This window comes from Crassostrea angulata, chromosome 4, assembly GCF_025612915.1.
Source record: "Crassostrea angulata isolate pt1a10 chromosome 4, ASM2561291v2, whole genome shotgun sequence".
Classification (NCBI taxonomy): domain Eukaryota; kingdom Metazoa; phylum Mollusca; class Bivalvia; order Ostreida; family Ostreidae; genus Magallana; species Magallana angulata.
In genome coordinates this window covers 5,022,698-5,050,476 of record NC_069114.1, presented here as the reverse complement: position 1 = coordinate 5,050,476, position 27,779 = coordinate 5,022,698, and the positions used below count along the sequence as shown (strand labels likewise).

At 32.5% G+C, this 27,779-nt stretch overlaps 1 protein-coding gene across 1 annotated transcript; it reads left to right on the top strand.

The window, feature by feature from the left end:
- Positions 1–7,884: 7,884 nt before the first annotated feature.
- LOC128181333 (uncharacterized) lies at positions 7,885–11,235 on the top strand. The gene is made up of 3 exons (XM_052849691.1): positions 7,885–8,150; positions 9,302–9,598; positions 11,057–11,235. Exons 1-3 carry the CDS (start codon positions 8,037–8,039, stop codon positions 11,066–11,068), a joined length of 423 nt encoding a protein of 140 aa, XP_052705651.1. The 5' UTR covers positions 7,885–8,036; the 3' UTR covers positions 11,069–11,235.
- The last annotated feature ends 16,544 nt before the right edge of the window (positions 11,236–27,779 follow it).

Genomic DNA, 27,779 nt, shown 5'->3' with positions numbered 1-27,779 from the left:
CTTAGAATTTTATCATTATTGAAGGATATAAAAAAACCCATTCTTTTAAAGATAATCGAACATGACAGTGTGACTGTTTTTCAACACAAACGATCATAATACTGCTGTGTAGGTCTGTATACCGCATGGTTTAAGTACTGTTGAGTGTTAAAATTCAAAGAAAAAAGATTTCTGATTTATTATCAGTTATTTATATGTACAGAACATGGATGTATTTATTTTATTTTCGATTATTGTGTCAGTGGTCAAAGTTAAATATAATTATACATGTACATCATACATTTTAAACTCAAGCTAACTTCTCGCTAAAAATCATTTTCTACATGTGTTTCATCTTGGACAGCTAGAGTAGACTAACTCATCATACAGGCACATTACCTAACTAAATACATGTACTTTAAGGTTCCTCGGCACACCAACATTTATTTTGGTTGATTGATAAAGAATCTTTTATGAAATATGATTTTACAAAACGGAGACCCATTTCGGCTTTTAATTATTCCGTATGAATTTGTTTGGTATTTTTCAGTGAAATAGGAAAAAAAATGTTTTGACTGCAAACAGAGTATTGTAAAACTTAGAACTTGGTCTCAATTGATTTTTTTATTCTTTTAAGTAAACACTTATCAAAGATGGTTTGGTCAAGTTTTTAATTTTTTTTTAAAACATATTTCTGAAAATATGATTGTGTAGCGATTGTTACGATGCAATGTTTCCGGTTTGTATTAAAAAAAGTCATATTATATAATTGAAGACCGATATCTGTCTCAATTTTGAGCAACCATTTTTGTAATTGATTCTTTATCAATCAACTGGTGAGTCGAGCCACCTTAATATTTAGTGGGGATCAATATGCACCGTACGGTATTCTAAATCGTATGAGCTTTATCATTGCTAACTATAGTACTTATCAAAACGCCCCCAGCCCCCTGCATCTGCGTCCCACTGTTACAAATCACTTTGAAAATTTACACGCATAGTGCTTTTTTCAAAGTTCGTAATTTTTTCAAAGTGCGTTTACATATTCCATCCGTTTTTTGCTATTTTCCACAAAACTAAACTTTTCATTTCTATATTGAATTTCAATGAAAACAAGAGGCCAATAGGCCTTAACGGTCATCTGAGTAGCATATAACCCATACATAAACTTGTCGAGGTATCTCATATGTTCATTTAATTGGGTTTCATTCTGGAGTAGAAAAATTATAAATTTGTAATGGCGACCACCTCTCTGCCTGAAATCTTTCAAAAAGAACTATGAAACCTATAATTTTGACAAAAAAATTAAAGATCTGGGCTGCGTTTTACAAAAGAACTTACGACTAACAACCAAATAAATGAATGATGATTAATCACGAAACTAATCAATGTTTTACTCTAATGGCTATGAAATATGATTATGGCAGTCAAAATAGTTGTAAATAATTGAGTTTATATTTTTTTCCGTCTAAGATCAATCCATGATACGGATAATATTTACGACTTTGTCGTAAGTTCTTTTGTAAAATGCAGCCCTGGTCTACAAAATCATGAATTCAGTTTTTCTTTCAGGTGTGTGGGACAATGTATCTAAATCAAAAGCACCAAAAACTATTTTTTTTAAATGGTTAAATGCCTGGAACATTGCTTGGGCCAATAAGAGAGAGACATATGCCGATCAAAAGTAGAGAAGGATTACTTGGGATGGGGGCAACCATTAGGAGTGAAAAATAATAAATGATTTAGACCATTGTTATTAAATACAAAGGAGATACAAGGCTAGGATAGATTAATGTTTCGTTGTTGGTGGTGTTTTTTCTCTTTTGTGTATGATCTTATTTCAAATAAAGTTTAAACAAATAAGTTGCTCATTATATGATCATAGTATCATGAAATATGTATCACAATACGCACGAGATCCAAATAACAGCAGACAATCTACACATGAAAAGGGATTGTAAAGAGGGGCTCATATTTAAGCGATATCATGTGTCACAGTTTTAATATGATATTTCCGGTATAATATGTCTAAATGACAAAGGATTGTCTACAATTCGCTAAACCAGCGTTAAACATTCATATTTCGTCAATATTGCTGGAAAGAGTTTCCAGAGATAACGAGGAAATAGCATTATGACGTGCTTACCTCGTGAAATGGACACGTCATTGTACAACTATCGTTTATTGATAAAATGTGCTTGGTAGATGCGTTAATGGTAACTATTGCTTACTAAATAAAAGATTTAAAATTTTGAATGGTGATGAGGCTATCTTGATGAGATTATCATCAACTTATATAAAAGAACTGATATTTAGACTATATAATCTAAGTGCAGCTACTGTACAATAGATTTATAGCAAGAACATGTGATCAAAAGTGAAGATAATTTCGGTGTTACGAAAATTTGAAATGGAGTCTGGTTTACTCACTTTAATATCATTGAAGCGTACATCTATTAGTAACGCTGAATCGCCGAGTAAAATAGAACCCAATGTATAATAATCTATATATTTAAATTGTTATCATATAACGATGTCATTGATGGAAGTTGATATATCCTGATCTCAATTCAAGTTATTTTCAAACAACGTAGGGGTTGGTTGGGATGGTAGAAAGGTTATGCGATGTCAATTAAAATTTCGATTTTGTAGACCAATTTAGTCATAACCTTTATTCGTTAAACAAATAATGTTCAAACGTTAAATGTATCGATGACATATGGGCTATTAACAATTTATTAAAATCAGAGTTAAATCAATTGTTTTCTTCATAGTTAGACTGTTCACAGTGTGGAGTTTACATAGGATTAACAGAGATATGCCATTCAGTCAATTTAGTAACCATTCAGCTCGGTTTGGCGGAATGACAAAGCTTCATCTTATGTTAATGTAACTCTGTAACTACAAAATGTGTTTTTGCTTTTTTAACGAGATATGATGCGATTTCGCCGAAAACTGTTGTTGTTTTTTTTTCTATTAAAAGTAAATACGAGGGTTGTCCCAAAATAGCGTAAACAAGTGGCGTTATTCAGTTAATCGAAGACAAAAGAAGATGAAATTTGTGCCACAAAGGGTTCAAGAAATTTGCATTCAAATAATGTTTTGAAATCGAATATTGTTTGAGATTAAATTAGTGAAATGAAAGCATGTTAGATCAGAAATTCTACATGCGGCGCAATGTCAAAAACGAAAAGTTAAAATCAACATAATGAATTGAAAATTGGGCGGAAAAGTACTTTTCGAATGAAAAAATTCAAATAAAATATACACCGATATTTGATAATAATTCTATTATTTACTCTGAAAATGTTTTGGCTATAACAAAACTGTTAAATATTTTATAGCGCGTTTTGTGATAAGTTGAAAACTTAAGTGGTAATAAAATGACGTTTTCAGCGTTTAAGACGGCACAGCAATATCTGATACAATTTTGTAAAGACCATCAAATAAATCCTAAGCGGCTTTGGAAGTAAATGAAATTAACAAAATCGATGAGAAATGCGTTTTGTGATTTAGTTAAACAATATTGAAAATATTTGAACAAGTATGATGACAATAAGTGAAAAAAAAGAAACCCCGAACGATATCAATGGACGTCAAAATGTTTAACGACACATTTCGGTAAGACGGACGTTAGACATTAAGTAATACAGGGCAAGTTTGGAGCCGACAGATCGTTTGTACTTAGAAAATATTTAAAAACAAAACAAAACTAGAATTATATATTGAATGTGCACGCAGAGTACATGTTCAAAGATAATATATTTTCTAAGACATTTTCGGAAATAAAACGTAAATGTTATCGAGAACGATGTGGAGGGTTTAGCAACAACGTAAAACTGGAAATTTTTGACGTCGCACATTGTGCCGCCTGACAAAACTTGTTGTTACTAATTATTAATTTTCTCGAGAAATAAATAAAGTACAGATTTGAACTTTTCAGCATTGTTTGCCAAAGGGTCATTGAAGAAAACATAGAAGTCTAATGAAATTGCAGTGAACAGATTATAAATTATGTGTCCTGTCTACATTATTTTGGGAGAATCCTCGTAAATTTAATATTAATTTTGGTCCTGAAAAATACTACATTCATGTATATCCATGTGCCTTTGAATTAAAGAAGACGAGTTCCAAAACCTATGTTACTGATGAGGTGACGATCTTAGCCTTTCAGTTAATTAGTTGAAAATCTATCCAAAAGAGAAATGCAAGACCCAACTTCTGCTCACCCAATCAATGACATATTTAGGTAAAATTAATGTATTTTGGCTAGGTGTATTCATACGTCAAAAAGAATTAATTTAATGTACATGTGCCGTATTGCCCGTTCAATGAATCAACACATATACATGTATAGTGATTTGTCATATTGATACATATATCATAGTACAGAAAAAAGTGAAAATATGAATGTTGAGATATTTGTCACATTTTCTAATGGATTAGAAGTTAACATTACAAAATACAAAATGCAGCATATAAAATACAACGAACAATGAAATTATATATATATATATATATATATATATATATATATATATATATATATATATATATATATATATATATATATATAACTTATATAAATGAAAACACAAAGATCAAGGAAAACATAAGCGCTTTCATTTTCTTCAGATGTTTTACAATACTAACATGGTAAAACATCTGAAGAAAATGAAAGCGCTTATGTTTTACTTGATCTTTGTGTTTTCATTTATTTAAGTTTTATATATATTTCACCGACCACTGAGGTTTTTCTTGGATTTATCTATATCTATATCTATATCTATATATATATATATATATATATATATATATATATATTTATATATATATAAAACACTTTTTCGTGTGTGTCCAACTGAACGCAGGATATTGGCTGCTAGATATGCAGAAATTACTGTCGTCAATTCTTTGACAGCACCTATAAAACATAAAAATGTGACAGTTGCTCCTGTTCAATTAATCTGTTTGGTGAATTTATGGTGGTGAATATCAAATTATTTTTATGATACAGCGCCTTTTTTTAAAAACACAAATCGCAGAGTGTTATGAGTTTAACGATGAAAGAATCTTTCTCAAAGGACCAATGAAAAAATGGGCTCGTTTTAAAAAAGAGATGATATTATGACGCGCGTGATGAATGATTATATCACTTTTACAGACCCCAAAAGGGGAATGTAGGAAATAGATGCTTTTTTAATTCTGATCTTTAATATTTCATGAGATGAATTACATGAAACCGTTGGTCTAGATTCAGATAAAAAAAATCTTTGAATTACATAAGCAGACCTGCTTGATAAGTACGATAACACACCATTTATGGAAAAACAAACAGTTCCCTATACATAATAGATTATCTTTGCTATATTGTGTCACTACAGGGTCAGTAGGTTTACAGAATCTATCGGTTTTTATAGGAGTTATTTCTCTGTAACGTGGTTAAAAATCGCCAAACTGACAGTCTGATAAAATGAACATGGACCAATTCGTATTACCCACTCACTCGCGCCTAAAAAGGTAAATGAATATTAAGGAAATCCTATTCTGGGATAAAATTCACAACGACTTTTAATAGATAATGTTTTAAGGCCAAACATATTGGCTGAAATATTATTTTTAGGCATGGACTCATGAACGACTTCAGGCGGTTTATATAGAAAGTATCTATTTAAAGGAAGGCACGTTTATCAAAGATAATTGAACACCCTGAAATGTTGCAGCGTATTTAAATACCAAATTGTAAAATATTATCTAAATAGCAAATTTCTTATATATTTTAGTTACGCAATCTGTGTTATTTGAAACTTGTTCAAATTATCAAAGTTTCATAACAAATTATTATAATTAATCAATTATCAAATCGATAACTGTTATTAAAATCTAAATCATATGACTTTTTTTTCAACTTTAAACCAAGTATTTATTAACGACATTTTACAATTTCCACAACTGCTTGAAATTTACAAGTTACATGCTGTGACATGTCAATAGTAGCTCCAATAAATATTTGCACATATACAGAAATTTAGTCAATATTACGGAAGTTGGAGTTTCATAGCAAACTTAACGTGGTGGCCGGCATACAAAATTAAAGGTATTTTGATAGGACAGAAATGTGTTGATTCTCCCGAGAGTTCACCGATCACTTGTATGAATGATTGTTCTGATGTAAATTATGCATAGAACCCTCTCCAGCTTACGTCCGCTGAGAGGAAATATTAAAATAGAAAAAAGAAGAAAAATTGTGAATATATTGATTTTCCTAGAAAATAAAATGCCTTTTTGACACAAAATCCAAAATAATTCTCCGCGTTTTAATTATTTACAGTATCAAGGGCTACATTTGACTGTGTACTATTTTTTAATCCTTCTTTTTTGCGTTATATTCGTTAACAAGATGTATCTATAATATCAACCAGAAACAAACAGAACCAGTATCATACAAACTCATAGGTATAGCTAATTTTCAGTTAATCTCCCAAACATCAAAAGAGATTATGTGGTTCTCCTCCCTCTGATGAGGATAGGCTGCCTTTTTGTTTCATCAACCCACTGAACGTCAGGCAGAACAGAACTATCGCGTCATCTGACCTAACCCCCAAATACCTATATGTTTGTAAACCAATGGGCTGAAGGCTGGGGCAGTCTATTGATGTCCCTTCTGGTTCAATTTCCTTATCTCTGACATACAAGTGTATGTTCTCAGTTATTCTTTTTGCTAACGTGCCTTTGATAAAAATGGTGGACTTTGGAAGAAAGACAGCAAGGCTCCAGATAGATGTAGGACATACATGTTATACATATACTAACATTATCTCAGAAACGCACAACACTACATGTAGTGCTATACGCCTGTTCGTGCTTAGACCACATTTGTTCATGCTGATATGGGTTCCATTTCAATTCCAATCAAAAGCTACAATTGAAATCATTACTAATATTAATAATGTTGAAAAAGTTCACTATATTTACATGATTCCTCATCTTTCCTAATGATAGAGATAAACTTTCAGCAGAGTAACTGATTTAAACAATTTTCTGCAACTGTTTCCAAAATACCAAAATATAAAAAAAATCATCTATGTTGTCCCCCAAATAATGTACAGAAGAAAAATGTAAAATTAATTATTACTTTCTCTGATTGAAAAAATAAAGATACTTGTATGATCAGACACTGGAATGGAAATAATGGTTATTTTATAGTATTTCACAATATAAAAGCATCAAATCAGTTTTGAACTTAAAAATCAAATCAATTTTGAACATATTGTCTTGAGAGTAACCAAATCCATAGACTCACCAAAGTAAAAAAAGATAACCATTATGAAAAATGTTTTGGTGCACCTCATAATAAGAAACATATGGAGGCTGTTGTGATGATGGAGATTACAGGTACATGGCCTTAGTAAAATTTTATTTTAAAGCTTTAGAACTACAAACCTGAAGGGTTATACCAAAGAATTCTTTTATTTTCCTACATCTACAACGTTATATTCTATTAAGTTGAAATGGAAACTTTACAACATATTAGCAGCAAATGAAGACTTAGACGTTACTAAAGTTCTACTTTTTCAGGTTATCATAAAAGTCACGTCGTGTTGTGCAAAAACTTAACGCTAAAGTCAGAGGTTTTGGAAGGGACACACTTAATGGTGTACTCATGTAGGAGTCTTCCACACCCAAAGTAATGTGTATTTCATTTTAGAAAATCTGAGTAAAGAATCATCATTTCATGTTTAATACTGTATGACGAATAAAACCAAACATTTTACGATATACGAGTCATATTTGTATCGTTTACGCTAGTAATATCAATAAATGAAATGTAACAAGAAAAAATCATCAATAATTTATGAATTTTAATTGATTGCCAGTGTATCGTACGGAGGCAGTGGGCTTATAAATTTTTATAAATCCGATGATACCATACAGCACATCACTCTAACCGGTATAAAGGACGCTAACAAGAACCGTCTCTAGCAAAACGGGGACTTGAAGAGAACGTGAAGAGAACTTGAACTTAACCTTAAAAGCAGCTTGAAGTCATCTAAAGAATGTTTGGCCACACTACTGGTGTAACTGTTAGCCTCCTTGTGGCTCTGTGCTCGCTTGCAGTCCATACCTACGGCCAGAATGAACCTGAAGTAAACACCAACCTTCTCAGACAGGTAAAGGTTTTTTTTCTTTCTCTGTTTATATCAGATTTTGGATACTGGAGAACAAATAGGATACCACACCTAATATTTTTACAAAAAAATTATTCAAAATTGCCAATTTTGAAAAGTTTTTATTTTTTTTCTTTTCATACATAATATAATTATACTCACCAAAGAACCTTTAATTTCAATCACAGTTTCTTCGATCATGGCCTGACCCTCGAGGAGTTTTAAAATACAATCCATATAATGAACTAAAGAATCAATAACTATATATTGAACCTTTTGATATCTGTTACTTCTGTTGAATGGGATATTTATTTGTCACCTTAACTTTTTCGTGATGACATTTTTGCTGCATGATTTTTGTTTTTCAAAATTGACCTCATGTGCGTCGAAAGTAGGCTTAAAATGCCACTTGTCCGTATGCGACAAGATATAAAATATGAAAGTCATTGATCATTGAACACTTAATTTTTATTCCATAAAAACGTTCACATGTGCTTTTTAGGAAATAAAAAGAAAACAGTCAATATCCCGTTTTGATGTCTTTGTGCCGTCTACATTTTTTAAGGATTTTAGCAAAAAAACATCTGGTTTCGAGATTGAGAAATTCAGAAAAGTTCATTTTGATTACAGTTGTACATTTTGCTTAGATTAAATTGTAAATGTTAGTGTAGGATAATTTAATGTGTTTCTTTTTAAATTGTAATGGTTCGAAATTCGGAACCTGGTTCCTAAACATCAAAATGAAATATGCTTTCTCAAGGATTACAAAACCTATAAAACCCGTCACAATACAACGTGATTTTATATTTGGCAGTTAGCACCAGAGAGAATATAATTATATATCTTCCCAAGGTTTTTAGAGCAAACGTATATGTTATCATAATTAAGAAAGGAAACATTTTGCCGAGTCTATAGTGAATACTGTATTTAAATGAATATATTATCTTTTATCATTCAAAGTTGGATTTTGTTTCAAATACAAAACGTACAAGACTTTAATTGATAGGAAAATCAATCTCTCAAAAAGTTAATATACTAAAATTATAGTATTACGTTTACGTCATTAAAGACGTATAAAGTTCAGGCAAATGAATAAATCTTAGTGATGCTGTAATTAAAGGTATGTAAGAAATCATTGTTTTTATTTTGTCTAGATCCTTCAGGAAGATGTAGACTTACTCAGTGAGTTAGATCAACTCACTAATGACAAGGAAGACACTGAGTCCGGCGATTGGCTGCCAGACGGTCCTCCAGAGGACAACGAAAGTGCCGTACAAAAGCGTTTTACTGGATACGGATTGAAACTTGCGCAGAGAAAACGTTTCCTTGGACGTTTTACACGACCAGGAAAACGTCAGTTTAGGAGAAACCCACTAAATAAACGACTATTTTGTAATTTTGGTGGGTGTTTTAACGGAAAGCGCAGCGTTCCATCAGAACCCAATTTTCTCGTAAGTAAATACTTCTAATAAAGAGTACAACATGTTTACCTGAAAATTTCTGCAGGGGATTTGGGAGAGAACCCCCATCCCCCATTGGCAGTTTTTACTTCTGGGATAGTTGCTATATATATATATATATATATATATATATATATATATATATATATATATATATATATATATATATATATATGAGAGTCAACTAGCTCGGGGAAATGGCGGGATGGGGGGGGGGCTGTAGTAGAGGGGGTCGTTTACTTAAGTACCTGTTATTATTATCGTGATATTAAACGGTTTTGATAGCATTATAAACGCTTAAAATTTTGTACAGAAAAAAATGCATTATTATAGTAATGGAAAATTGCTACAGAAAAAGTAATAATAAAATACAAGTATCAAAGCAAAATTCATGTTTGTAGTGTTTTGAAATTATTTACAATTATAAAACTTTAAATATTAATTTGTTAGCACAATCAGTCTCTAAGTTATGGAAACATAGTTAACACATCTGTAGAATCTCTCTCTCTCTCTCTCTCTCTCTCTCTCTCTCTCAATTATTTTGTTATCAATATTTGTATGACGAGCGCTTTTAAAGTATTTAGTATCCCTGACAAATATTTTAACAGTTTGGTTATATGATATTTACTATTACATCAAATGCATTGGCTATATTGTTCTAATTATTCAAATGTTTGCAAGCCACCCCATGAAAAAATCATAATTACAAATAATATAATATAAACTGTAAAACTATCGATTAATGGTATTTAAATGAAGGATAAAATGACTGCTATATACATGTTTGAATTTAGTTTCTATCTAATAGTGTCGCATATTGATTGATATCTAGTAGCTAATGTAGCTACATTATTGATAATGCTGTTTAGCTTATCATAGAACATTTCAAATGTGCACGATCTAGAAAAGATAATGAAATTATATTACACTCCCCCAAAATGGAGCTATTGCGATAAAGGAACACCCATTTAGATTAAACCAATGAAATCATCGCTTATGGAAACATTTCGTGAGAGTTCTGAAGAACAAAATATGAAAACCTTGATTTTATTTATAAATTCAAACAATTCTCAGCGATTAATTTAAAAAATATGGTGGAAAAATAGAAAGAAAAAATTGGAGCCCAGTCATTAAATGCATAGGGGACACGATACGCTGTTTTGTCTATACTATGCTTTAGAAATGAAAATTTGTTGAACTTTATATATATCCTCAATTAGTTGTGTAACAATACACACAATGAATGCATTCATGTTTTCAGAGTTAATGTTTATCGCGAGGGGGTTTTAAAATTCATTTCTTTAGCTTTCATAATCTTGTCTATTTAATCTGCTTGACAAGTTAATCGTAATTGTACATAAATCAAAGTTGTTTAAAAAAGAAACTGTAAGATGTAGACTCTAATTGTAAAATGCTAATTAAAATGCTGTTTTCCCGTTTTCTTTACAGTTTGTCCGTTGAACATGAGTGCTTCAAGAGAACAAAACTTTTCAGCAGCGATTCGATGAAAGCTCAACCTTGTCTCATCTATCATCAAGGACATGCTTCATTATCATCTATTAGAGTGCTTGTTCTAGTTGTATTTTTACATTACCTTTTGTTCGTAATAAAACGTAACCAAAATACCATTGTTCTGATATATGTTCAACATAATACTACAGATACTGCTGACTGTCAATACCACAGTTATTTTGACTTTAGGGAATATCCAACCACAATTATTTGACATTGCAACTTGTTCTCGGCATTATCGTTTTTTTAAGTTTTATTAAACTAAAATACTAAATACAAGTATATAGACACTTTAGCCGAAGGAATATAAAATAAAACTTCATCTTGGCTAGTATCTCTCAGCCTAAATGTTACAATTTTATGAAGTATAATCACAGTATAAAAAATATATATCACCCTAAATGAAATAAAAAAAAATTCTCGCAATTCGTTGTACGTGCAGTTGATATTGATGTTTTTGATAGTCAATGCCTGTTATCTCATCCGTTAAAGTGGTGCATTATAAAATAGTGTTTAAATTAAATTAATGTAAACAATAAAACACTTTAGATTAGACAGAAAGGAGATATTACTAATACATCTGTAATCTATGATAGAACGTCTGGAACACAGGAACTCTAACATTGAAATCTTAGTTCTATTGAACTTCCATTCTTTAGTATGAGAGATGATTCACAAATATATAATATATAAGGTCAGCAGAGGTTGCGATTGATTTAGCTAGAGCTGTGATCTGTCATTGGTCTATTAATCGCTGCTACTAGTACATGTATAGACAGTTCATCTTGTATGTAAAAGTGGGACAATCAACAAAAACTTATGAGAGAAGGAAGGAGTTAAACTTCACCAGTCGAGTCGAGTCGAATCGATCCTATGTAATTGATAATCTCACCTATTATGATGTAAAGAATAGGTTTAAGAAAATTATAATGAACAAAAACCACAAATAGGAGAGCATTCGGTTTTTTACACCGATAACATATTTTGAAAGTTAGGATGTATTTAGTTCTGATTGTTTTTGGTATTTTATACCTTAAAAGAACATCAGATATAAATCTAAAATTCTAAATACAAACAATTGTTAGTTTACCAAAAAGTACAAAAATGTAAGTTTTGAAATGTAAAGGATAAGTCCATTTTTATGTGGTACTCGTTATTTACATAATGCCTTTTACTCAGTTTATACATTGGATTACAATTGGTATGCGTTTTGCACATATATACATAAGTAATATTTTTTTTAAAACTAAAATATAATGAGAAGAGTAATAAACCGAAATGAGCTGAAAAAGAGTAATTCAAAAGGGTGAGATTCTTGTCAGAAAAATAACCATTTATACAGGTTTTTTCCTTCTATTTTTAGAGGGGGGGGGGGGGCTCTACAGTTACATAAGATGTAATTTTTATTATTTCAAGATCAAAAACAAGTATTTGCTAAGCAGGGGTTCATGCTCCACAGAAACAAAATCTGTTTTTCTCATCGAAAATTATGTTTAAAAAGAATTCAATTGTCATTGAACAATGACTTTGTTTTCCAGAATACCTTGCTGCTGTTTCTTTTATTGTTGCTGATTTTTTATATAAAGAAAATGCAGTCATTTTCACATGTATCTTGTTTTGACAAATTCCAAATATGATTGCTTTCCAATCAAATGTAACTTTCTGAACACCACAACCCACACCCTTTTATTATTTTTTCGTGCCAATTAAATGAATAAATGATAGATCAGTTATCTTTAGGCGTTGGTTTACAGATACAGAAATGTCAGCTCGTGCAAACATTTGGTTAGATAACTTAACTTTCGTTTCCTAGTTCTAAATGTACCTTGTTACATCCAAGTGTTATTAATGAATGAATTTGATTGTTGAAAATAAAGGGAAAAGACTGATTGCATGAACACACAAGCCTTACGACTTAAATCAATACTCTCCTCTCCATGACTTTAAGTACTTGTACATGGGAACATGTACAAGGTTTTCACCTGTTTATGTGTTTTATTATGTGGGTCATTAGAGCATACCAACAGAAAATGTTACCGTCAAGACAGGTACATGTACTGTAATAAATACATTGTATGATATTACTTGATCCGACCGTCAAGACAGGTACATGTACTGTAACAAATACATTGTATGATATTACTTGATCCGACCGTCAAGACAGGTACATGTACTGTAACAAATACATTGTATGATATTACTTGATCCGACCTGTTGGGCTTATTTTGGCTTATAGTCTCAAATAACTAATAAAATTTAAAATTATTTAAAAAGTAACTATTTATTTGCTCACTAAACCAACTTCTCCTTTTTTGAGGAAAAGAAAACTGGAACAAAACTGTAACATGTTTGCATCTTGTAAAAAAAATTATACATTGTTTGATATGTGTTCCGTAAACACAGAAATCAATTATAAATCTGTATTCAGAATTTCATTTCTGAAATAAACCAGTAAAGTAAAAGGATTTTCTCAATAAAACTAAGAGTCATAATATGAACCATTTTGAAACATTGAGGATTTGTTACGTCCTTAGCACTCTGTATAACATTACCAGTGCATCTGTATTGTATTTCCTTTCATAAAGTGGCGTATTTTTGGAATCATCGAGTAATGATGAAAATTGCTTTTTAAGCGGAGTTATTTTGACATTAACATACATATAATTGAATAAGTAAATGCATCTATGAAATTGGTCGGCTCCGGTATCCGCTTTTTTATTATTTATGGGGTTTTTTGTTGTTAAAACATTTATGTTTTAGCATAATGATGTAAATAAAAATTGTGGTTTTATTTGTTTAACAGAGATATGGATCTATATAAGCATTGGATCATTTTTTTGAAAGATAGAGCCTAATTTTTGAAATGGTATGAGCAAACAAAATTTTAAAATGCACTCACGCACAATTTGTATGCTCACACTGTTGCAGCTATGACACTATATCTTTCAAAAAAGAATGAATAAATGTTCACATTTACATATTTTGAGCTTCTTGACTTGTCAGCAAATATGATTTATGTCTCACAATTACTGTATTATCCAAACGGTAAGTTCAAATGGATGAACCGCTGTAAAAAGCCACACACACGATTTGTGACATAGCACTTTACGCCGCTGTTTAACGTTTATGACGTCATAATAAAATTCACCACTAAACCGTTTGAGTACCCTGTCATAATGATTATACAATGAAAGAATCTTGCTGACTTTCTCAGTGCTAACTTTTTTTTATGCAAATATAAACCATTTAATTAATAAAAAAAGTGTTAATTAATGTAATTTTAATTCTTTATGTACCCAACGAATAAAAAAAATAATACATTGCACACGCGTCTTATTGTGACGCAGTTATGTTATACGATACGTAGATGAGTCGTTGTAACTTAAATTATTTGATTATGAATATCGAATATTTCCCTTTGGTTAATAGAAATTACTAAGTAGTTTGACTAAGTTCGTATCAGTTACTCAAACTGACAAACCTTTTTGCATGGAATCGGTCTGTTTGGCAGGGAATCAGTCTGTTTGGCGGTGATTCCACCTTTCAACGATGATTTCCGGGAAATCAGCAAAATATATCGAATCATTCTTTTATAATGAAAAATAAATGGAGGCTTACTAATATATAGTTAAAATATACCATTTGGGGATTCAGCAAGATTCCTGCTTCTCTCAGACAAGTCTATTTTCCTCGGCTTTACCTTGAGATATAGAGTTGCTCACCGGGAACAGGAATCTTTCCGAGTCCCTCAATAGTATACTTAAACTTTTTTATTATACCGATACAAACAATTAATCAGGAAGAGTTATTGCACGAACGTCGTATTGTGACGTAGGCAAGTCATATTATACGATTAAGAGGAATAAGAATAGCTTATTAAAAAGGACGCTTCAACTAAAATCAAATAATATGATGATAAATATTCATGATTTTATTTGAAATATTTCGGGAAAATTGGGAACTTTTCCTTTGGTTAAAAGAAATTTTAAGTGTTCTCAATAAGTGTTTATAAGCTCTAACTAACGCACCATTTTGCAGAGAATTAGCCTGTTTAAAGCGTTCGATTTTTTTCAGGGAATCTACAAAATATATCGAATTACACCTAATATATACTGTTGAATCATTTTTATTGGCAGGGGTCAATGTTCGTGGGAAGCCAAACTTTGCCTGGTTTGCGGGTACGTAATTTCGTTGGAAGCAAGTTCGGGATAAGATAAATAAATATTTAAAAAATGCTTTTTATACTTTTTGGGAATATTCGTAGGCAATGGCTACCCACGAAAGCCACGAACATTGGTATCCCACGAACAATGATGATTTCACAGTCGTGAAAAATGAGTAGAGGTATAAAAAATTAAACAATTATGTCCCAATGGAACAGTTACGCGGGAGTTAGAGACAGATAATAGTTATAACATCAATATTTTACATGCAATGTAAATGTGTATGTTACATTCAACAACGAAGTGGGAATTGTACAGGTAACTTAAGGTGATAACTTGCGGGTTTGCCGTTATCATAAAAAAGATTACAGGCATTGAAAGTTGACCTTGTAAGCAAAATCTCGCAACACTTAGAAACATTTTAAAGGGAATCTGTCTGTTTTGGAGGGAATCAGTATATAAACGGTGACTTTCAGGGAATAAACGAGATACATCGAATTACTCGTACGTAGTGAAAAATAAGTAGACGTATTCTAATTTTTTTTTTACTTTCTACATATTTTTTGCATGTAAAGTGTATGGTCAGCTACTGCAGATGTATCACCATAGCATATGCAGGGTACTGAATTGTTAAATTATGACTTTTTATTTTGACGACACAAACGTTGAAAGCTGTTACTATGCAACGGGAACGACAAATCAAAGTTCACGCTTGAGACTGTTACAGTGGCCTTTGCAATAATTTGAACTTACCTTTTAGATACTACAGTATTTTTAGGCATTAATCACATTTGAAACATGCCAAAATCTTTTTAAAAGATGTATATACATGTATAAGCATTGCATCATAATTTTTTAAAAGACATAGTATCATAATTGCATTGATATAAGCAATCGAATCTATATAAGGTGATAACGCTCGTTATTAATTTGCATGCACACACCGCTGCAGTTATGATACAATATGTTTTAAAAAATAATGATTTAATGTGTAAATAATTATCTGCTGTAGCTTTTCTGTAGTTTTCCATTTTACATGCAAAATTACCTAGACATTCACACGTTTGTTTTGCGGTTTTTGTAAGATGGAAGAAAATGCCATGCAATACATGTACTATCATAATTTTATTTATATTTTTGATAAATGAAAAAAAATGAAAAAAAATCAAAAGACTGAAGTTAAAAAGAATACTTTTACCATGACTTTTAATGACAAATGTACATGCAACAACATCCTATTGACAGCAATTCCAAATACGGTACAAAATATCACAGCTAACTTTACTCTCTATTTAAATAGTTCTTTATCCAGACACATTGAAACAAGAGATATTTTTTAGGAGTAACTTCCAGTATTGTGTGTTGACAAAAAAAACAATTATAAGATGGATTTTATCTTTTTTTATGTACTTTTACACGAACAAACTATGTTCTATTGAATCAATTAATTAACAAAACTTAAAAATATTTATAAAAATTGTGTAGCTGTTAAAAAAATTGACTTTGCAGTTGATGTACGAAGTATCGAAGCTTTAAATAAAGAAAAGAACCAAAGATGGATAACTCTAAAACATACGTAAAAAAGTACCATCGAATACGTTTTAAGGATAAACTTAGATTGTATAAAAAGCTCAGGGAAATTCATTTTACTGGTGAACTTCCCTGTAAAAGAATTATGTCATATAGGAACATATGGGAACAACTAAAGATATCGTATTATAAAATGAAAAGAGATTCTTTTAGATAAAATTTCTAATTTATAAAAGGCAAAATAAAATTCAAAATGTTGGGATATCTCTTTATAGATAGAAAATTTTACCAGGTAGGTAATACAACCGGGACTATTCATCAACTCAAATGACTAAATGAAATAAACTAGATAAAGTGCACTCTCTAGTTAGGTTAAAGAAATTCAAGTATAGGGGATTTCGTTTAGATGACAGCTGGTTTGATTTCTTAAAACCACTGATAACAGATTGACATGGGTAATAGTTTATCATTGAAATGGGTGATGGTTCAACATTTATTTGGAATATAGTTCAACATTGAGATGGGTGAAAGTTGAACAATTATATGGGTACTAGTTGAACATTTATGTAGGTGAAAGTTAAACAATAGTATAGGGGATAGTAAACCATTGCTATGAATGTCTTACACCCTAACATGTAAGACGTGCTCATTGTATATCGTACAAACAAGCATTTACTTCATGACAAAAAAATGAACGATTTGAGGTGCTTGATAACTAATTTTTTGGTTATGATGACAGTAAATGTAACTAGCAGTTAAACACGTAATTTAAATAACAAAGACTAACATGAACGTCACACATTACATGTAATGATACAATACATCGATTCATATCAACTTGAAACAATGTTTAAAACAAATAAAATATTTGAGTACACTCGGAACAAGATAAATATTAGAAAAATGATGCATATGTTCGCAACATGTTTAATAAATTTACTTAAAGACTCAACAAGTTGTAAAATTAAACAACAATATAGCTTTTCACACACGTATGTAAAATAAAATTACCTAAAACTTCAATTAAAAAAACAGACAGACTACACCTTTTTATAAATTATTGGTAATAAGATCAACCAAAGAAAAAATATGCGAAATTGTCAGATACATGTATTTTCTCTTTTATTGTTTTTTATGCGTAAACAATTTTGTTCAATATTTAAAAATATTCCAAGATCGCAAACACTTAAATTTGGCCAGATTTAAAGCAAAAAGAAAGTATTCTATTAATGTCACAGGAAACGATTATTTAAAAAAAAAATAGCAGCAGACATCAATAATCAAAGAAGATTAAGTCACAAACTAAAACTGGAATACCTCCTACATTGACAATGAGCAAGTATATGTATATGACACTGACAAGGATAATATACTCAACTCCGTCTACAGTCTACCGTAGATGATTCTTCAGCGGTGTTACCTCTCTTCTTTTATCCTAACCGATGAAGAAGTAAGCAAGATACTGCCTCAACTTTACACAAGTAAAGCTTGCGGTCCTGATCGCAAAAACCCAAGGCTTCTCAAATAATCTGCATCTATTTTATGCTATCCTCTATGTAAGGTCTTCAACACATCTCTCAGTACTTCTTGTTTTCCAGACCCATAGTAAATGGCCAACTTCATTCCTATCCATAGAAAAAAAGTAACACAAAGAACTTAACCACATATCGTCTAGTCTCGCTTTTCTCTATTACTGGCAAATATTTTTGAACGTTGTGCCTACAATTTTATTTATGAATACTTTCAGAAATACAATATCATTTCTGAAAATTAATCAGACTTTTAAAAGTTACTCAGTTAAACGATATCAGAATAGTTATACGAAAGCAGAAAAACAGCTATAGTATGTCCCAAGTTATTGCTTCCATCACTTTTTGATGACTTTTAATAAAAATACACATACCTGTGGAAGATATACAGTTGAAATCGATGAAAGGGAATATATTCAAGATATCTTCATTGAACAATTATCAGTTTTCACTCATAAAAGTTCACAGGAACGAAAACAAATTTCTTACAGAGATTTATAATGGGAATTGTTGTCTCCTTTTCCATTCGGAAGTACTCGGGATACTTCGGGCAATTTTTCAACATTAAGCTAATTATTCGCTGATGCAATGCAAAATCCCCATAGACTTTTTATTTTGGGATGTGTATTGAAACCTGGGGCGATAGAGGGGGCATTTCAAAACAGATAATCTGGACATTTTTCACATTAGTGGATAAACGTAGCTTGAGCACAAAGGTATTTATGATTATCGAAATATCAAGAAAAAAGTGGAGGAAGCAAAACCTCGGGTTTCTAACCAAGAAAAGCCAGACTGAGGTTTCAAAAATTCTAATGTACCCCAATGATTTATATCGGGACCTTCCACTTTTCTCGAATTTAATATTGACATCTAAAGTTTTCAAACATAGCAATTTACCACACATCCCTAGATCCTCTCTGTTACTTTACTCACCTTGTTCTTATTTTCGTTCATTACGCATTTCTTGTACACACTGTTAGTTCAGCCTTTAATATTTCATAAACGTGCTTACAAAGACATTCCAACCTGAGTACATTAATAACTTAAAATCTGTAAATCGTATCGAAACAAACATATTAATTTAAGTTTTTACTTCTGTTCGAATTCTTGTTTGATTATGTATTGTTGTATATATGTTGTACGTTGTATTCATTATCAACTATGGTTTACACGTAATTAATAATAATTAATATTATATATTTTACGTAGCAGTCCGTTGTTTTGGGCTGTAATGGTATAAACAATCGTTCAGGAATGAATTGCATGAAATAGTGGAAAGGTCTATGATGTAAGAAACAATGAATGACGCCGACTTAGATAAATTGACCTTAGCCTAAAAAGATCAGATTTGAGCAGTCACTTCCAATTTTTTCTCCTGTGATTAATAATTAAGGTACATCGGCTTTTTGCTCTTCCTGTAACCTTAATGCTGGAGTACATAACTAGTGGACGAGTTTGAATCTAAAGCCTCTCTAAGTTTATAAATATTGATGTGTGCAGATAACCATTGAACAATGTACCTTTAACGATTTCGCAGTTAAGTTTTGTCCAATGTTACAACACAATGATAGGAAATAGTATCAAATAAGTTTAAAGAAAATGTAAAATTGGCTGACATATAAATTGACATATACTGTGTAATAAAATGCGTCCAATAGCGTTTAGTTTCAGGCTATTAAGGTCCGAAAAAAATAGCATAGAGTCTTTCATCATAAATGTATGGTGTCCGGATAGGGCCATTTGCGTTAGCGCGACATCGCGTTCAGATAAACGAGACATTGCGTTAACACACAACACGCCGTCGCGCTAACGCAACTTTGAACAACACGCCGTCGCGCTAACACACAACACGCCGTCGCGCTAACGCAACTTTGCACAACACGCCGTCGCGCTAACACACAACACGCCGTCGCGCTAACACAACTTTGCACAACACGCCGTCGCGCTAACACACAACACGCCGTCGCGCTAACACAACTTTGCACAACACGCCGTCGCGCTAACGCAACTTTGCAAGTTTCACAGTCTAGTAGGAAGTCGTGTCCGGAAATATCAAACTGCGCATGCTTAAATATGTATGCATTCACGCAAGCATGGATGAAAAATAAATAAAATGTATTTTGAAATATATATATTATTTTCATTTATCATCAATGCATATGAATAAATATATAGTTACTAGTGTGTCACTGTATAAGGATATGAATTATTATAAAATCTACCAATTGATACATTTACCTTAAATATTTAATAAAATTCATTAAATCAACAATAATATATTTATGACACATCGGCGTCGCAACCGGGGGGGGGGGGGGCTTAGCCCCCCCCCCCCTCTTTTTTTTGCTATGTTATACCTTACCATTAGGAACATAGCAGAATAGAGGGTTCAGCCCCCCCCCCCCCCCCACTTTTTTTTTGCAGGAAACATAATTGTTCCGTAATGTACGTTTGAAAGATTTAGAAGTTTGAGTAAAAGGCATAACCCCCCACCCCCCACGGATTAGGATTTTCATGATTTTGGGAATAAGGTTTTTTTTCTCTCAATATTTCTGAGGATCAGTCTAGCCCCCACTTTCAATTTGCTTCCGACGCCAGGGTGACATGTTATATACCTGTAATTTTACATTTTTAAATTTCTTTGCTTTGATAATATACAGAGCACCTAATATGAATTTGTGACATGTACATGTTATAAATATATCATTGCTGAATTAATTAATTACATCAAATATTTAAGGTAAATTTATCAATTGGTAGATTCATTAATAATTTATATGCACTCTAGCATATCCTTATACAGTGACATACTAGTAACTATATTTTTATTCATATATATTGATAATAATTGAAAATAATATATGTATTTCAAAGTACATTTTATTTATTTTCATCCAAGGTTGCATGCAGGCCTACAAATTTCAGCATGCGCAGTCTAATATTTCCGGACACGACTTCCTACTAGACTGTGAAACTTGCAAAGTTGCGTTGGCGCGACGGCGTGTTGTGCAAAGTTGTGTTAGCGCGACGGCGTGTTGTGCAAAGTTGTGTTAGCGCGACGGCGTGTTGTGCAAAGTTGTGTTAGCGCGACGGCGTGTTATGCAAAGTTGCGTTAGCGCGACGGCGTGTTGTGTGTTAGCGCGATGGTGTATTGTGTGTTAGCGCGATGGCATGTTTGTGCAAAGTTGCGTTACTGAGCGCGACGGCGTGTTGTGTGTTAGCGCGACGGCGTGTTGTGCAAAGTTGCGTTAGCGCGACGGCGTGTTGTGTGTTAGCGCGATGTCTCGTTTATCTGAACGCGATGTCGCGCTAACGCAAATGGCCCTATCCGGACACCATATAAATGGCCTGTGACACGCTCTTCACGCTCTCAAAACTTTAGTGAATATTCCTTACCTCCACAATGGACAGTTTTAATAAGTTGTACGACATCGATTACAAACAATTACAGTTCCATATAAGAAGGCAATTGAATATCAACGTTGTTGTATTTCGTATGTAGATTTTGTAGAACAAGCATGCATTTTTGGGGTGAATGTTTCTTCAACAAACGCAATACAAATATGAAATAATTTTAAAAACGTAGTCCTGTAGATTAGGATTAAATTCAGTGTTCTGTGGCTGATACCACCGCCATAAAAGGTATTGCACTGTATATTTATGTCTTATCATTTAAAACACCTGTTTGAAGGACTATATAATGGTTTTGGTATGGAAAAATGGAGGATTCATAATGTTAAACAACGGTACTGTAAAAGATACACGATCATCTCAGACTTGTTTAGCTTAAGAGGAGTAAAGTTGATAATCATTTTGTAGTATAATGTCACTGACTTTGCAACTATTTCAAAATGGCAATTGTAAAAAAGGTCTGCATTTTCAAATGTCTTATCCTATTAAATGTATTTGTACTTTCTTAACCATATTAGAAAAACAAGATGGGAAAATTAATGCATTTATATAGGATTTTGAAGTAAATTTAATTAGCTATGTTAGCATTATGAGCGAATTACCTACAAAAGCAATAAATTAATTATCTGAAATCCCTACAGCATACGGGTTTTTTCTCAGATCTATGGAGGGTAATCGTGTTCAAAAATCCAGACATGTAAACTTGTAAATCCGAATATGCAATCGTGGTGATGTGTGAGCCTGAGCATGAATATGTGTAATTCTGATCGTGTAAACTATAAAACTCGGGCATAAACACTTGTAAGATTTGACTCAGTTCCTTCGCATGATGCACATTTTGCAACTTTATTGTTTATATTAGTTAATTAAACCCTCAACTTTGCACACTTTCAATCCGTAGTTTCTGCGTTTGTAACTTCAGGCTCGGCAATAGCAAATCTGACATGATACAAATTGACAAATGTAAAGTCTACAAGTTTGTCGAATTTTGACATGACCTTATATGGCAACTGCCTTGCTGCGGGAAAAGGCATGCCGTAACTGCCGGACCGGAATGAACGAAAAATAAACATAATATTCAGCTAAACTGTTGCAATAAGCTTTTAATGAACGACACCTTTTCTATCGAAAACACCGGTATTATTTTTAGAAAAAAAAATTGAGGTATGATTGAAACTGGACCAAACAGGAAGAGGTTCATGTTGAAAAACAAATCGTTGCCGATGTGACGAATGCGCTAATTTCCGTAATATAATTCTCATGGAATTATCAAAGGAAATGCCTAATATCTTATATCTCTAAAAAATAAAATTGACATGTAATTTAAACTCGAATATAAGTAAATGCGTACTCTTTTCTAGAAATGAGACGGATCAAGAAATTTCCTAAGGGGGTAAATATATTTTGAGCGGCATGGGGTTCGAAGACCGCCATGAGGTCCCATGTAACTCCGTTGCTTCTGAATTCTAAGAATTTTGAGAGTGAATTTTTAACCGGGTTTCCGATTATTGAAATAGTAAAAATTGCAGACGGGCGAGTGGCTGTCAAAAAGGTACCCTTATTGTACCGATAACTCCTCGAACAGTTTTCAAGTTAGGAAGTTGTTCTTTTGCAGATCATTTATACGTATATATCAGAAGTATGCAAATTGCTAGGATTTTGATTTCTGAAAATTTATAAAAATATCAGCTGTTGAACTTAGTCATTTTTGGGCAAAAACATTGCATATAGAGTACCCCATTTTTACTCTTGTTTTTTTTTCTGAATTAGTGAGAATAAACGACCTGCAAGGATTTGGTAATTTTTCGCGGAAAAATTTATGTTACTTTACATGTATTTATACTTTTTGTTGTTGTGTAAGTGAAAGATAAACCCATGTAATAACACAATCTTCAATAATAATATAAAAAACTAGCGCATATTTTTTGTGCGCCGTAAATTGAAGTTTTACTATAGGAGGCACTGTAGCTCAAAGATCGTCCATCTGTATTTTTAGACAGGGATCTACAGACCTGCAGCTAGTTCACAAGTGACTGTAAAGCTGTATTATACTAGCTCTCCAGAAAATGTTTATCAGCCAACTTCACAAAGTGAGTCTGTATTGAACCGACATTCAGGACGTCATACTCAATCCCGTAATAATTGCTTAAAATAATTTTTAAAAAATGTCAATTTTTACCTGCATGATAGGCTTTTTTTCCTATATATTGCCGACAATGCAAAGAAACATTTCTTAAAATAATTTATACACATTTTAATTTCACGACAGTTAACCTTATCTTTGGAATTTTTATTCATTTTTTTAAAGAGGATGTCGCTTCTTATGTCTCATATTACCGGGTAATCACAATCTCAAAACCAATGTCTTTAAACAGTTTGTTTTTCTTATCGATAACTTTGCAACTCAGCTGACGGACCCCGTGTAATTTTTCGCGTGTGGGGGGGGGGGGGGGTCTTGTCACAATTTTTTGGCAGCGATAAGGATGCATTTGGAGATATTTTCTTAATTCAGCCGAGGCCTATACTTTAACAATTTGTTGCATGTACTCTAATTACAGTGGCGTCGGAAGCAAATTGAAGGGGGGGGGGGGGGGTTTAACTATTCATGAAAAATATTGACAAGAATTCCCATAATCATGAAAATTCTAATCCGCGGGGGAGGGTATACCAATAACTCCAATCTTACCTGCCCAATCCCCCCCCCCCCCCATCATGAAATTCCTAATCCGTGGTGGTGGTGGTGGTGGTGGTGGGAGGGGGGGTGCTAGTATACCTACTATGACTCTAATTTTCAATATCACTATTAATATTTCATTCTCTTCAAGGTCTTTTAAGAATCAATTTTGTTTGTTGCGAGGAAAAAGTAGGGGGGGGGGGGTGAATCCTCCCTGTTGCTATGTTCCTAATGGTTAGGTCTAACTTGGCAAAAAAAGTGGGGGGGGGGGGGGGGGCTAAGTCCCCCCCCCCCTAGCCCCCCCCCCCTCCCGGTTCAGACGCCTATGAATAAAAATGCGTATATATCTTTATACACGTGTATTCAAACAAAGTCATTAAATGTAATTTTTTTTCAGTTCTAAGAGGATATCTGAAGCCGATCGAATTCTTTACTCGCATCTTTTATACATTCTCTTGATAAAATGTACACCAATCTCATAATTTAATTTTCCGAAAAATAATACTCTATGAAATGTTGTTATTCAGAGTTGATATGATTATAAGCTTACCTAATTATTTTTTTTTATTATTCCGTCCCTATTCCGGCGATTACGGCATGCCTTTACCTGCAGCTAGCCTTTTTCTATCAGTGACGTCACTGTTTCCACATAAAGTCATGTCAAAATTCGACAAACTTGTAGACCTTACATTTGTCAATTTGTATCATGTTAGATGTGCTATTGCCGAGCCTGAAGTTACACATGCAGAAACTACGGATTGAAAGTGTGCAAAGTTGAAGGTTTGATTAACTAATGTAAACAATAAAGTTGCAAAATGTGCATCATGCGAAGGAACTGAGTATATGAGTCAATCATATTCATGCTCAGGCTCACACATCAACACGATTGCATATTCGGATTTACAAGTTTACATGTCTGGATTTTTGAACACGATTTCCCTCCATACAGATCAGATACTTTACGGGGTAATCAGGGTATCATGTAATTTCAAAGTTGTAAAAACAAATTTTTAAAACATTATGTTGGAAAATATAAGATTATTTCAGATTAAAAACGAAATTTTGCTAATGGGTGAATGAGTGGTATAGTGGTAAAATAGTGGTAATAAAATCAACCATTTCTCCAAAAATATGAGAAACTGTCAAATACATGCATTTTTTCATAGTTTTGTTCTTAATGTATCAACATTTTTTTTTTGGTTTATAAGTTTTATTAACGATTACAAACACTCCAACTTATGTAGCAGATCGGTGGTTATTTTTACTTTTATGATATACGTTCAGGAGATGGAATCCATAAATTAGATAAAAGGGATATAATGTAACAAACATAGAGTGATGCCAACTTAGACAGTTTGACCAGAGACTAATAGAGATCAGCTTAGAGCAGACACTTCTTTCTAATTCTTTCTCATGTGATTAATAATTAATGTACATCGGCTTTTTGCATCTCTTGTAGCTATTATCCCAAATCCTTAATTCTGGATCACATAACTAGTAGAAGACTTTGAATCAGTAGTCTTCCCGATTTTATACATATTGACGTGTGCAGATAACCATGGAACAATTTAAAACATGTTTGAAATATAAAGAAATTTGGTGACTATGCGTAGCAAGACCCTTTTATAAATCATTGATTCTTACATAAAATTGATATTAATTTCTTTCATAAAATGAATTAATAGTTAAAAAGTAGCTCCCTATTGTTTAATGATATTAATATACATGTATGATGTTATTATATAACAGTGCTGATCACTATGTAAGACTGAATTGAAGATGCTTAATTTTGGATCTTCAACACCGCAATGTTTATATCTATTAATGCTATCTGTACAATTTTCGTATTTTCCTCTAAATCCATTATATTCTATTACGCATATCAAATTTACAATGCCCATGCACGGATCTAGAGGGTGTAAGTGTGAGAGGCAGGGGTCTTGAAAACTTGAATTTCTTAGATTATCGAAAATAGGCCTCAGACCTCGACCCCTCCCAAAACGGAAATATCCCTCTGATGCCCCCCCCCCCCCTTTGCCCCTGGAAAAATGTTCTAGACCCACACATGGTGCCAGAAACTCTGCCGGGAAAGCTCTTTTTTGAGACACACCTGTAGAATAAATTTGATTCAACGATTATTTTTCAATTGTACATCTCGAATTGCTTAAACTATTTTAAACGTTTTATTATATCTAACAAAAATATATCTATAATTCCGTGTGATGACGTTTGCTAGTGCTCATGTACCGTGATAAGGTTTAACGTCTGTTTTTGAACATTGAACATCACCTATTTCCAACGTGAGCATAAGAGGAAAGATACTCTGAATAAATATTTGCATGTTTTCCCGATATCGTAAGTATGGAGGCATGATTTTATTTATCTCCGAGTTTTGCCTTTCAAGAAAACGATACACACCATAAAATAAAAAATATTTTAGATAGTTTCGATATGTCTCACTAAATGCGATTTGATTATCTACAAGTCTTTAATTTGTTTAATCGTTACTGTATAGAAGATCATTGCTGATCCTTCTCAAAAGATTGATCTTACAAAGTATAACTCAAGTATACATACCCATTTATTTACTATGAGATATTTAGTTACTATGAGAAAAGAGCAAGTTTATACTTCCATGCCCACCCGAGACAGCAACTAATTTCCCGAGTCGTAGCCAAGGGAGATAATTGCTGTGGAGGAGGACATCAATAATTGCTATTGCCCCAGTAGTCAGTAAATCAGTATTTTTTATACTAAAGAAAAACTGCATTTGTCAGCGATGCAAAGTTGATAATATACGAGTTAAGAGTTATCGAACTTTGCATTTAATTGCTAGTTGAATAATACAAGAGGAGTTTCGAGATTCAGGTGGTATGGGACACCTGTCGATAATAATGGTGATAAAAGTTAACTATCACCAAAATATTTTCACCTTTTTGGAATTTTAAAAATTCATAATAATTTGACCAAAAAACATGACATTGTTTTAAAACATTTTTCAAAAAGTAAAAATCATTAAAACCCCAGCGAGATTCCAACTTACATATGACTTATATAGGAAAGAAAGCATTTATAAATTATACTAGTACTTGTTTTAATTGTTTATTACAACAGGAATTACGTCACAATATGGGGGTGTCCCATGCCACTTTAAAGCGTATGAAATTGCTGTCGGTGAATACAATCGTAACTTATATTGCCTTTCCGGCAGAAATCAGTGTTTCTCCACTCCGCTTATTGGAAAAACCCGAGAAATTGCGATTGTCGGTGATTATTTACTACGGGCAAACAAAACACGATATCTATTTCACGGTCAACCTTTTCCAGATCAAAATTTGCATTTCTTTCGCCGT